Source organism: Lathamus discolor, chromosome 16, assembly GCF_037157495.1.
Source record: "Lathamus discolor isolate bLatDis1 chromosome 16, bLatDis1.hap1, whole genome shotgun sequence".
In the NCBI taxonomy this organism is placed as follows: Eukaryota; Metazoa; Chordata; class Aves; order Psittaciformes; family Psittacidae; genus Lathamus; species Lathamus discolor.
The window spans coordinates 2,400,246-2,413,089 of record NC_088899.1 but is presented as its reverse complement, the minus strand read 5'-3'; the positions used below and the strand labels follow the sequence as shown (position 1 = coordinate 2,413,089).

Sequence of the window (12,844 nt, the reverse complement as noted above, 5' to 3'; positions counted from 1 at the left end):
ATGTGTTCTGTAGGCTTTAGTAGGAGGAGATTCTTTTAAGGGGAGGTTTACATGGTAGAAAGCACAAGTTCTTCCCTGTGAGAGTGCTGAGGCGCTGGCCCAGGGTGCCCAGAGAAGCTGTGGCTGCCCCATCCCTGGCAGTGCTCAAGGCCAGGTTGGACACAGGGGCTTGGAGCAAGCTGCTCCAGTGGAAGGGGTCCCTGCCCGTGGCAGGGGTTGGGACTGGAACAGCTTTAAGGTCCCTTCAACCCAGACCAGTCTGGGACTCTTATGATACAACCTGTTCTCAAATGCTCTGGCTGTAGCTGTTATCTCTGTAATGTTGCAATAATGCCACTTTTCATATCAGCTGAAAATATTATCATCTCCTGTAACATTCTGTCTTTGCAAGTTTTAAACATTTTCATGGTTACTTAGGCTGAAAGAGTGCAGGAGCAGGAGCAAACAGTCCTGTCTGGGGGAAGACAGGAGAGTGTTTCCACCAGCGCTGTGAATTTGAGCTGTTAAATTCACCCTTCCTAAAAGTGAGGCCATTCTGACACTAAAGCTTGAGGGAAAATAAAGGTGCTGGGTTTGTAGTAGGGGCAGAACTGTTGTAGGGGGTTTATTAAGTAATAGATTTGTGAGTTCATTAAGTGCTAGATTCATGGAAATGAAGATACAGGGTTTAAATTACAGTAATAATCCTCTTACTTCTGAAGAGCTGAACACTGAGAGATTTCCCCTTCTTGGGTACCGGATAGTGGCAGTTGTTCAGGTAATAAAAGTGATTTGGTTTGAGGCTGGGGGAGGGCAGAGCAAACCCAACTCAACAAATAAATGATGATCCAGAATTAAAAGGCACATCCCTGCTGGCACCATCCTTCCATACTTGTGGACCAGCCTGTGCTGCTGCAGGGCATTTCTTTACCTGCATCCGAGGCCAGATTCCTGTCGCCCAGGCCCGTGACCCAGGGGAAAACCTAAGAGCATCCTGAAGGGCTGGTGCATCTCCACAGCCTGTCCTGCACACCCTGACGGGGTTTTCCTTCAGCAGCTGGAAGGAAAACTGAGGCTGGCTGTTAAAAACAGGGATCAAAAGGAAATACGGGCGCATGGATCTTATTGATGACTCTTGCAGCGCTCTGTCCTGTACCTTGCTGAGCTTTGTGTCAGGAGCTTGTATAAATAAGAATTGATGAACTTAAGGACAGGGCACCTTAGTATAAAGTACCCTGAGTGTTTCTGCAACTGCTCAGCTGGGGCGGCTTTAACCAACAGTTAGTGTTTAACTGGGTCAGTGAACATCTGCGGTGGAGACCATTGTGGTGCAGGAATACCTGTGCACCCCGAGAACTGTGTCTGGGTTTGTTTTGGGGTCCCTTGCGGGGAGAGTTGGATTTTGAAGCGGTTCAATCCTGTTTCCAGCCAATTTCCTATTTTACGTCTCAGTCTAAAATGGTAAAAACTCTTTTTGTACGTCTGCATTGGCACTTGCATCGAGCTGTCAGCTGCGTGCTCTCGTTTGTTAGTGCAGGGATCTGCATGCTCAGAGGAGCTACCAAGCACCACAGCAGGGTATCAGTGTTTAACTCACATCCAAGCACCGCGCTGCTTTCTGTCGTGCCCATCGGTGTCTCGGGGGTGCTGCTGGCCCCAGCACACTCCGTGTTGTTAGGAAATGTTTTGCTTGCGCCGTTGTGTTCGTCCCCAAGAGGTGAAAGCTTTTTGTTGACCTTCAGCAGAGTTTCAGCTCACCCCGAGCAGGAACGTGTTGGTGTCACTGGGAAGGAACTGGAAGTCCCAAGGTTTTCCTTCTCCCCCAAGGTCACAGCGATAGCGATGGTGAGACAGCGGCAGCTCCTGAGTCACGGTCATGTGGTGGAACTACAAGACCATTTCTCCTCCTCGTATGTAACCCCAGTAAATATAGACCCAGCCAAACTCCTTCCCTAAGCTGGGAGAGGATTCATGGCATAGCCGCAGCTCTTAACCCCTTGCCACACCAAACCGAGGGCAGAAAGCTGCGGAAGCAGCACTTCCTGTGGGAATTTCAGAGGTTTGGTCCAAGAAGAGATCTCCCCGGGCTGCGGGAGCAGAGCGGCGTGACTCTGACTCAGCTCTTTCTGCGCCCATGTGTGCACTTTGCCTGTTTATTCCCAGTACAGGCAGTTCTGAGGGAGTTGTGTTACGCAGCAGGCTCAGTGTTGATTAACCAGCTCGGAGCTGAGCTAAGAATAACTGGTTTCGTTTGGTTTGGTGCTTGTGATTCCTGCCTTTCTTTCCTTGCTTGGCGCGCTCAGAGTTTCCTTTCCCCAAGGTGGGAACTGCACAGAGAGCTGTTGGAGAGGGTTTTCCCCAGCAGGCTGCAGGAATACCTAAACACAGCTATTAGCACCTTCCTCCTGTGAAGAGCCACATCTGAAGTCTGAAACGCCTCAGGTGAAGGCTTGAAGGGAACCAAATTGCTGTGCCTCAAAGGGGAGCAGCTCAGGTGCCATCCGGTCCCCTCCAGCTCTGGATGCTGCAGTTATCTTGGCTTCAGGGGTTCTGTTTGGATGCTTCTGCACCAGAACCTTTACACAGAGCAGCACTTGCTGCCCAGCCTCCCCCCAGCATAGTTTATTTAGGGGATTTTTGGAGCATTTCCTCTCTCATCTCTTCATTTCCTCACTTTGTCCCCATCACTGCAGCCCCGGTGCAGAAAAGCCACGTACTTCCAGCGTGACTGCACGTGGTTCTCTGACTTTGTGTACCTATTTAGATGCTGGGCACAGAAAGGAAGCCCTTTTGACAGATGAGTAGATGCAATACTTTTAATCAGCTGACTTGTCTGAAAAGCAGTGGAGCGCTGTGCTTTGTTCTGTTGGATGTTGTGATTCAGGCTGCCATGTACTTACGTGTTAACTTAGTACCTGCAGAAACTGATAAAGGGCTTTTTTCTTCCCTTTCCCACTTCCCCCCTCTCATGGTGCTTTCACAAATGCCAGCTCAGGCACACCTCCATCTGGTTTGGAGCACACTGGGCAGAAGCATTCGTTGTGTAATATAGTTGTGAAACGTGTTTATTTAGGTGATGTTTGTTGCCTTCAGTGGGATTTGTGTTGCGCTTGTTCCTCAAGGCTGCAGTTGTGGGTTGCCCGTGTTAAAAACCACTGCCTGTCCAAACGTACCTTGTTTTGATGACAGCTTAATAGCAGAAACCCTTCAGTGCTGCTGTTCCTGTGCTGTTTGCTGGGTAGAAAAATGGCTGGATGAGCCCAAAGAGTGGTGGTGAGTGAAGTTATCTCCAGTTGGTGGCTGGTCACAAGTGGTGTTCCCAGGGCTCAGGTCTGTTTAATGTCTTCATCAATGACCTGGGCGAAGGGATTGAGGGCGCCCTCAGATGACACCAGGCTGGGTGGGAGCACTGATCTGCTGGAGGGCAGGAGGCTCTGCAGAGGGATCTGGACAGGCTGGATCCATGGGCTGTGCCAATGGGACGAGGTTCAACAAAGCTGAGTGCTGGCTCCTGCACTTGGGCCACAACAACCCCCTGCAATGCTCCAGGCTTGGGGAAGAGCGGCTGGAAAGTGCTCATGGGAAAGGAGCTGGGGGTGCTGATTGATGGAGCTGAACATGAGCAGCTTGTGCCCAGGCAGCCAGGAAGCCCCCAGCATCCTGGCCTGGATCAGCACCAGTGCGGCAGCAGGGCCAGGGCAGTGACTGTGCCCCTGCACTGGGCACTGGTGAGGCTGCATCGAATCCTGTGTTCAGCTCTGGGCCCCTCACTGCAGGAGAGGCATTGAGGGGCTGGAGCGGGACCAGAGAAGGGAACAGAGCTGGTGCAGGGCCTGGAGCCCAAGTGTGATGGGGAACGGCTGAGGGACCTGGAGGGCTCAGTCTGGAGAAGAGAAGGCTCAAGGGGGACCTGATGGCTCCCTACAAGTGCCTGGCAGGAGGATGGAGCCAGGAGGGGCTGGGCTCTGCTCCCAAGGAACAAGGGATGGGACAAGAGGAACCGGCCTCAAGCTGCACCAGGGAAGTTTAGACTGGAGATGAGGAACAAGTTGTCAAGCGCTGGAACAGGCTGCCCAGGGCAGTGCTGGAGTCACCAGTCCTGGAAGGATTTAGCAGACGCCTGGATGTGATGCTTGGAGACATGGGTTAGTGGTGGCCTTGGCAGTGCTGGGTTAACAGTTGAGCTCGATGATCATGAAGGTCTTTTCCAACCCAAACGATTCTGTGGTTCTGTTGAAGCCTTCACATGCTTTTTTCTTTATTTATAACTTAATGCTATACTTATTCTGAAAGGGTTTGAATGCTGAAGCAAATTTAACACTCGATTGCGTCGTCTTTCATGTGCCTCTCAGCCCTCCGGGTGTCAGAAATGACATCTGTTAGCAGCGAGGTGCCTGGCTTTGGCACTGTGTTTGAAATGCCTGCTTTACAGACTTGCTGCTAAAAGTCATCGTTCTTCAGGCTCAGAGATAGCTGCGCTTCTTTTCTTTCCAATTCCCTTTTGCTTCGGTGATTAAAAGAAGACAGGGCTCCAGTGAGACCTTAGAGCAGCTCCAGTGCCTAAAGGGGCTGCAGGAAAGCTGGAGAGGGGCTTGGGACAAGGGCCTGTAGGGACAGGCCAAGGGGAATGGCTTGAACCTGCCCGAGGGGAGACTGAGCTGAGCTCTTAGGCAGAAGCTGTTCCCTGTGAGGGTGCTGAGGCGCTGGCACAGGGTGCCCAGAGAAGCTGTGGCTGCCCCATCCCTGGCAGTGCTCAAGGCCAGGTTGGACACAGGGGCTTGGAGCAAGCTGCTCCAGTGGAAGGGGTCCCTGCCCATGGCAGGGGTTGGAACTGGGTGAGCTTTAAGGTCCCTTCCAACCCAAATCATTCTCTGATTCTGTGATGAAGACTGGGGCTGTTTTGGAGGTGGGTGAGGACTTTGGGGGAAGCATGGAAGTCTCTTAGGCTTTGCACTGATGCGTGTAATTTAAGCCTGAATGAAACATGTTTTCTTGAGCCTGGAGAGGGCAGAGAATAGTGGATGTTCTCTTCTCTCTTTTCTGAGATGCTGTGGGAGCTGCAGTTCCAACTGTTTGGGATAAAGTCTCTTCTTATGAGCTGGTGGTCAACTGGTCCATTTACATCCAAGTGTCCGTTTGCACCCTTTGTGCTGTTTGGTAAGATACAAAGAGCAGCATCAGGCCCCTTTGCAAGGTGCGTGATGACAAAGCTGCTGATCCTCCAAGGGGAAAAGCCTCAGCCTCATGCTGGGATCCCAGGTACCAGCAAGTCTGCAGCAAGATGCTACAAGTGCAGGACAGCTTCTCTAGGCTGTGGATGGAAAGGTACGAGTTCCCCACATCTTGTTAGTGCTCGATTACTCCTCGGTGCTGCAATCGCTCCTCGCTGTGGTGTCACCGCTGCTGTGAGATATGGTGCGTGCTGTTTATTACACAGCACTGACACCAACAGCTCGAGCAGAATCACACTTGTCAAATAAAAGGGGGAAATATTTGATGCTGCATCTGACATCTCCAAAAATCAGAAGATTTCTTGCAAATTACTTGTTAACAGGAATTAGAGGTTTTGCCAGTGGTAAGAAGGTAGGAAAGTGCTGGCTGCAGAGGATTCGACTGAATGAGCTCCTGGGGAGGAGTGGCAGTGGAAAACCTGCCCTGCTCCTGCAAGAGATCTCAGCTTCCATCATGGGAGCTGATTAAAGCATTGAATTGCTCTTGAACCACAGTCTTTGCTGCTGTATTGATATAAACTACTACAGAACAATGTTTGTCAGCTAAATATGCTACCATGTGTGCTTTGGCGTTCTACATCACAGCAAAGATCTGGTGATGTGCTCAGAGACATAGGTTTTTGTCATCTCTTTAACACAAAAAGCAGTGTGAAAATCAGGTAGAACATAGCCAAACATCCTGCTGAGTTAGCTTGTGCTATAGGGACGCTGTCCTCCGGTGTCCATGTGCTCAGGAGTAAACTTGGCTTTTTAATGCTTAGTTTGAGTATGGTCCCAAAGTAGGAATTGGAGGTATCGCACCAGCAGGGACTGGTTTTGAGTTATGCTCAATTCTCTCATTCCCTCTGCCACATTTTGGTTTGGTTTTGGGTTTTGTTTTTTTCCTGAGACTGGGAAATTGATTGGCTGTATTGTTTCTAAACTGTGTTTTCATTTACCTTGTATTGTATTGTGAGCAGCAGGAGATGAAGTGGGGATTTTATGTTTAGCGATGAGAAAGAAGAAACAACAGAACAGCACAGAGACCCCAGCTGCCTCCCGGTTACTCTGCAGGGCACAGGACACTGGTCAGTGTGTGCAGGGGCACTTGGTGGTACACATCTTCCAAATGTATAGAATCGTTTCATAGAGTCACAGAGTGGTTTGGGTTGAAGGGACCTTAAAGCTCATCCAGTTCCAACCCCTGCCACGGGCAGGGACCCCTTCCACTGGAGCAGCTTGCTCCAAGCCCCTGTGTCCAACCTGGCCTTGAACACTGCCAGGGACGCTCTTCCAAAATACAGACATATCCTTGCTGCAAAACAGTCCTACATGTGCTCATGCTGAAAAGGCTGAAGAGGCTGAGCTGAGGGTGAGGTCTGTGACTGCTGTAGGACTCAGCCTGGGAGGTGAGAAGGAAATCCATGCTTTACCCAGTGGCATGCTCTTATGCCCACTTAATTTTGTAAGAAAAGCTTTTCTTAAATTGCTTTCTTTTTCTTCAAGCCGTGCATCCTTTGTCTGGTGAGGAGTGGATGGGTCTCCTTTGAAAGGCAGGACATGCCTGCGTGTACTTGGCACAGTTGGCTAATTCAGACTTGAAAGTTTTGCCGGCTTCAGGACTGAGTATCCTTCTAGAAAGAGCACGTTTTGTGTCGTTTCTACACCCCTCCTTGAGCTGTTTGCCTAAAACTGCTTCAGGCTTTATGCTGGATCATCTCTCTTGAGAGCTAAGGGTTTATGAGTTTCTTTTTTCTTTCTTTAATCCAAGCAGGTTTAGCTTACTAACTCAAACTTAGTTTTATTGTTTAAAAACTTAATTATTCAAATCAAATCTAGCACAGTTCAAATCAAAGATACCCTGAAACGTGCCTGAGGGCTGGTGCAGCGAAACCTCTGCTCTTAATACCACATTACGGGCTGAAATGGCTCCCTTTAGTCCTTAGACCTGCTATTGAATTTTAATGCAAGGGCCATGAAATTCAAAGATGAGAAGGGATTCTTCGGCAGGGCTTGTGGTGTGAATAAATCCTAATTCAGTGTACAGAGAAGTATTGCAGTGCTTTTAAGCGTAATCTATACAATGAGCCCAAAGGCTTTCTCCCAGAGAAGGCCCAATAAGCCCCTTTATTCATCAAATAAATCTGATGGTGTGTAACCAGGACATTAACAGGGACTGTGGTTACCATTATTATGTGGTTGCCAATATCCAGCGCTGGCACCATGGGGGATGGACACTGAAGGGGGAAGAGCTAAGGGGATGGAGAAGTGGTTTGGAAGGGAGTCGTGCGGGAGTTACAGGGCAGTATGTAGAGTTGGGCTGATTCCTCTTTAAAGTGTAGGCTGGGTTTAGGCCATTGCAATAAACTATTAACGATTTAGAGAAGGTAAGTTACAATCTTCTTTTAAAGAGAATAAGGAGAACTCTGTAGAGTTAGTTCCAAATGTCTTGTTAAAATGTGCATTCCCCATAACTGCACAGCTCCAGTTTATTGTTACTTCGGGCACATAACATGGGGGAGCATCTGGTGGTATAAATTGTTATAGCCCATTGAAATGAGGAAAAGTTTGCACAGCCCATGCTCTGCCTCACATCTGTAACGATTTGGGGCCCTTTCATTGTGTTGCAAACACTTTCAAGCAGCACTGGGGTGTGTTAAATGTGTTGGAGCTTGTTCCTTAGTGTTTGTCTTGTTCCGGAGGATTTATCGGCAATATCCATGGTTCCAGCTTTCTTGGAAAGCAGGTTCAGAGGAGGCTTTGGGGAAGCACATGGCTGCGGGTCCGCACACAGTGGGTTTCAGAGATGTAGTGTTTTCCTGGGGAGCTTTGAGTAGTGTTGGCACATTGGTTGTCCCCTTGATGGAGAAGGTTTTCTGCACCACAATCACCTGTGTCACCTGTATCTCCATGTTGATCAGCAGCCCATCTGATAACGTGTTCAGTTCTGTGCTTTGGGATGAATCACTTGATATACTCATTTGTTACTTACTTTTCTTGTTCCCTGGCAGGCTCCCTACCCCTCAGGACAGAATGCAGCTCCAACCACACTGGTGTACCCTCAAGCCCCTCAGACAATGAACACGCAGCCTCAGACCCGCTCGCCGGTAAGGGAGCTCGCCTTCGTGCTACCCTACGTTCTTTCTTCCTGGTCCGTGTGTGTCTCTGTGTGTCTGTGTGTGTGTGTAGCACTGGGCCAGTTCTCTGGAAAACGTATTCTACTGAACTGGAAGCACGTTCCAAATGGCAAATGTTGACTGCATCTTTCAGACGCTTTCCTGGTAGGATCGTTTTCAAGTGGCTTATCAGAAGAGAAGCGACGGAGGGATTCTCATCTCCACGCAAATAACACCATTTATTTTTAGCATAGTTGCTCTCAGGTTCACTCTATTTTAGAGCTTAGATTCATTACCAGAATCTTTCTCCTTTCTTCTTTTTTCTTTTTTTTCCCTTTTTTTCCCCCTTTAAGGAAGTATTTCATAAAGTCAGGAAACCAAAGTGATTCTCTGCAGCAGCACTCAGTCCCCAGTGGCCTCTGGGCCTTGCTTCTGACTCAGTGCCACTGGATCATTTCTAACCTAGCACCTCGTAGGTGCTCACACATTTAACAGAGAGCTTCTGGGTACCCAGATCTTTTTGTGGTGAGCCCCTTTTTCATCCAACTTCAGGTTTGATTGTCCTCCATCACCTTTTATTTTTCCTTTTTGTGTGTGTATTGGAATACTGCTCTGCTACTGTAGGACTTTTAGCGGAATCTCTGCTCATAGCACAGATCCACATGGTGTTAGGAGACCCTCCTAGGGCTCAGCTCAGTTTCTGGAGGTGCGGTAGCTTGCCATCATGACATCTCAAGCCTCAGTTGGCCATGGGAGCAGCAATCCCTGTGCCTCTTGCAAAGCCACATCTGCATCATAACACTTTCAGGTTTCCTATAAAACCACTGCACCATTCCCAGCACTTCTCTTTTCAGAGTAAGATGAATGCTGCTGCAGGTGGCAGCTGAAGGCTCCAAGACAGAAGTCTTCTGTTCGTCCAGGTATATATATACACACTCACACACAGAGGGTAAACTTCCTCCCTGCGTGCAGCCACATCGATGTGCTTGCCCCAGCCCTGGAGGTTCCACCTCTGTGGGATTTGCAGGAGGGTGACTCCTGAGATCCGTTAACCTCTGTGTTGATGAACAGTTAACACCAGTTTGATGATTTGGACAGCTGCAACTTTGTCCTTAGCCCCTCATTCTGATCAGTAATGCAGGATACTGATGGTAACCCCCTTCTTTTCTCAGTAAGTATAATCATCATGAACTGTTGAAAAGCACAGCTAAGTTGGTATGGTTAGAACTGGAGCAAAAACCTGACTGAAGAGCTGCATCTCTAAACCAGTTTTTTTGACAGCCCAGCAGAACAGTGCCAATACATTGCACAGACAACTGGAAGAGGAGGAAGGTTTTGGAACAGAGTCCGGTTTACAGGTCCCTGGCTGGAAGAGGCTGGATAAAATACTGCATTGTAAGCAATATAACAAACTGTACTCCTTCTTGCAGGCGGTTGTGCCGATGGCACTGTTTTGATTTCATCCTTTCTTTCTTTATTAAGTTTTTTTTTACCACATCTTGGGGTTTGTTGGCTGATCTACAGCATTGCGCTGGGTTTGCTGCTTTGCTAAAAGCATGAGCTGCCCTGGCAGGTCAAGTGGAGACGCCAAGTCCAAAGCTGGATTGCAGCTGGGAGGGTCTGACTGGGGTAGGGCAGAGACCAGGCTCACTCTGGGTTTGCTGCTCTGCAGGTAACATCTGCAGGGAATTTGGTTGGAAAATGGGTCAAATTGTAGGGTTTTGGCCCTGTTATTAAGGAGGAAGAACTTGTCTGCAGCTCTCAGCCATTTTTCTGTTATTTTTTTAACTCTCCTGTGTGCAGACTTTGCCACCCGCTCTGCTAGTGACCATTTCCACCCCCATTACTAAAAGCTGCATCCATAACATCTCATTCCACCTCCCCATCCCAAACAAATGCAAGACTGGCCCTGTGCTGAGCTACTCCTGCATTTCGTTCTGGGCTTGACTTCCTTTTGGTTTTTAATTCTTATTTTGGAATTCATTTTTTAACCATCTGGTTTTGGTGGCGAGGGGAGGGTGAGGAGGGTGCAAGGAAGGTGACAGGGGGTCTTTGCCATCCCCGGGCTGCCATAGCACAGTCCCGTCCAGCACGCAGCTGGTTCGGCTGCTGTGGGTAGATAGCTGAGGTTGATCCTAACCCTGCTTCCTTGAGCAGCTGAACCTTCCTCCATCTTTTTTCTGCATCTGAGGGCCATTGGCAATTGCAGAGTTGAGGTTTTTCTGCTCCTTCCAGGACTGCTGCCTTTGCAGCACCATATGGTTAGCACCATAGCGATGCTCCAGTAGCGAGAATCTCACAGCTCCAGCTGAGGGGAAGGAGAATGGATTGGGAATCACTCAGCACGCCTGAGCATGATCCATTACCTCTTGCCCATGCCAGCCCTGAGCCCCAGGTGATTTTAACACAAACTGGCCAATTCTAGGACCTCTGCCAAAACCCCGCCATGATCAGGAGGGTGCTGGAGCGATCCAGAGGTGTTTATTGTCAGGGAGGCCCAAGCAGCAGCAGGTAGAGGATGTACTCTGCTGTCCATGGAGCAAGGGCAGCACCAGGACAAGTGGGGTGGCAGAGATGCTGCACCTGGGTTCCATCAGGTTTTCCTTTCTATCTGCTTACCTTCATCAGCCAGAGGAGTAAACCAGCCCAAAGTGCCTGTGCTGATCCGAGCCGGCAGTGACTACAGTTTGTTCTGTTGCTTACAGCTGCAAGTAGGAATAAATCTGATCAACCTGAATGAATTAAATCAAAATTAAAAGCAAATCAAGAGCCAGTGGTGACCAGTTCAAAATTGATGAGGGTGTTTTTCACTAACTTTGAAGTTTTATTTTATTACTTTATTTTTTCCCCTTGTAACACATCTTACTTTTCACCATAGAAGATGCTTTGGCTTCTTAAGGTACAAGATTTCAGCTCTTGCTTTAAGCACAGTGAGAACAAATCTTTCCTGTGGAACAGTGATGAGAGAGGGACTTTGACCCTGAAATGAAGCAGCACAAGGTTTTTGCACCCCGTTAATCTCTTTTTGACTAATTTTTCTTGTTGGTGTGTACCATGGAGTGTGTAGCCCTGCGGAGAGGCTCGTGTCAGCCCACCTTGGGTGGCCTTTAGCCCTTTCCTCAAACACAAGGCATTGGAACTGGGTTTGAGGAGTTATTCCTTAAGGAAAATAAGGACTTGCAGCGCATTCCTCATCCAGGTGCCTGTATCTTACTGCTGTAGGACCAATGGGCAGAGTCACCATCCTTCACACCCTGAGCCTCAGGAGGATGCTGGGTCACTGAGCGCTTTTGTCCTGTGGTTGCCATTAAAATAGAACCTTCTGCTCTTCAGTCTTACGTGATGCTGCTTTGCTATTTTTCTTTAAGGCTTAAGGGAAGTTTTCAAGGGTGGGAAGACTCTTTGGTGAATCAGTGCAAGTCATTCCTTATAAACTCTTGTATAGGAACACAGCTCTTACATAGACACACTATAGGCATCGAGTATGTCTGTAGAAACTCTATTTGCGAAGGTTTTTATGACTTTGCACCCAAATGTCACCATGAGGTGAAGGCAGAAGGAATATATAAACACCAGTGTTAGCAGACTAGTTCTTGGAAGTCTTAAATGTAGGCAATTAAAGTGGTTGTAAAGGAGAAAATCAGCTGGACCACTGAATATTTATACTTTGCTTCTCATGTTCGATGGCATTAAAATAGCTGGAGGTAGGGCTGCAAGGGAGCCACTTTGTCTTACTGAAAAGCCTTCCTATTAAGACAACCAGTAATTAGTAACGAGCTTTGATCCCTCTTCTCAGGCAGAGAGTAAAGCATGCGGAGCCCCTGTAGTAGGAATGAGCAGAGGTGGACTGTACCTTGTGCCTTAGCATGTGCCTTAGCACGTGCATTAAGTTACTAAACTATCACAGCTGGTGATGGGTAGAGGCTGTGGTGGGTAAAAAGCCACTGTGGGATCTCCTTTCATTTGCTCCATTTAATTACTGGAGCTATTATCAATAGGTTTCTCTGCTTTCATCACAGAGTTCTGCTCATTACACTGAGAATGAGGGGTTTAAATACCTAACTCAGCTTCTCCAAGAGCATTCCTTGTCATCTTTCTTTATATTTTCCATTTCTTGCATTCATTTTTGTTTCTAACACTCAGTTACTTATTGGGAAATGCTTTCAATGTTTACCAAGCATGTGAAATCCTGATTCCTTTCCTCCATGGGTAGCCCAAGTGGGTGGGAAATGGTTTAGTGAGCTTAGGGCTGGGCACCAGGACCTTGTGTTCTCCATCCAAGCTCTCTACCCACTGATGCCTTCAGCTCCCTGGGGACACCATGAGTTAACCTGTCTTCACTTTCAGATGGGGGTGACAGTTCCAGCTCATTAAGGAGGGTTAGATTGTGAGGTTGAAAGCAAAAGGCTGGAAACAAATGGCATTGTGTGTTTGCATCTTTGCCTTGCAGGGACCTCCCCACGCTTGGCAGGACAATATAGCAGTGCCTACCTGGCTCTTTACTCCTCTCCAGCCATGAGTTTCCATCCTCCGCTCCCA

General features: G+C 48.4%; 1 protein-coding gene across 11 annotated transcripts in view; it reads left to right on the top strand.

The window, feature by feature from the left end:
* EIF4G3 (eukaryotic translation initiation factor 4 gamma 3) overlaps window positions 1-12,844 on the top strand; it is a 150,847-nt gene that overhangs the window by 63,152 nt on the left and 74,851 nt on the right. For 10 of the 11 annotated variants that reach the window (XR_010616238.1, XM_065696197.1, XM_065696191.1 and 7 more), the window contains one exon: window positions 8,201-8,296. Coding sequence is in view for 10 of the 11 variants with exons in the window: in XM_065696197.1 (XP_065552269.1) it covers window positions 8,201-8,296 (96 nt within the window). In the remaining variant the exon portion in view is untranslated. Of the gene's footprint in view, window positions 1-3,163; window positions 3,253-8,200; window positions 8,297-12,844 lie in introns of those variants that run through there. The other variant, XM_065696195.1, reaches the window with a different exon arrangement.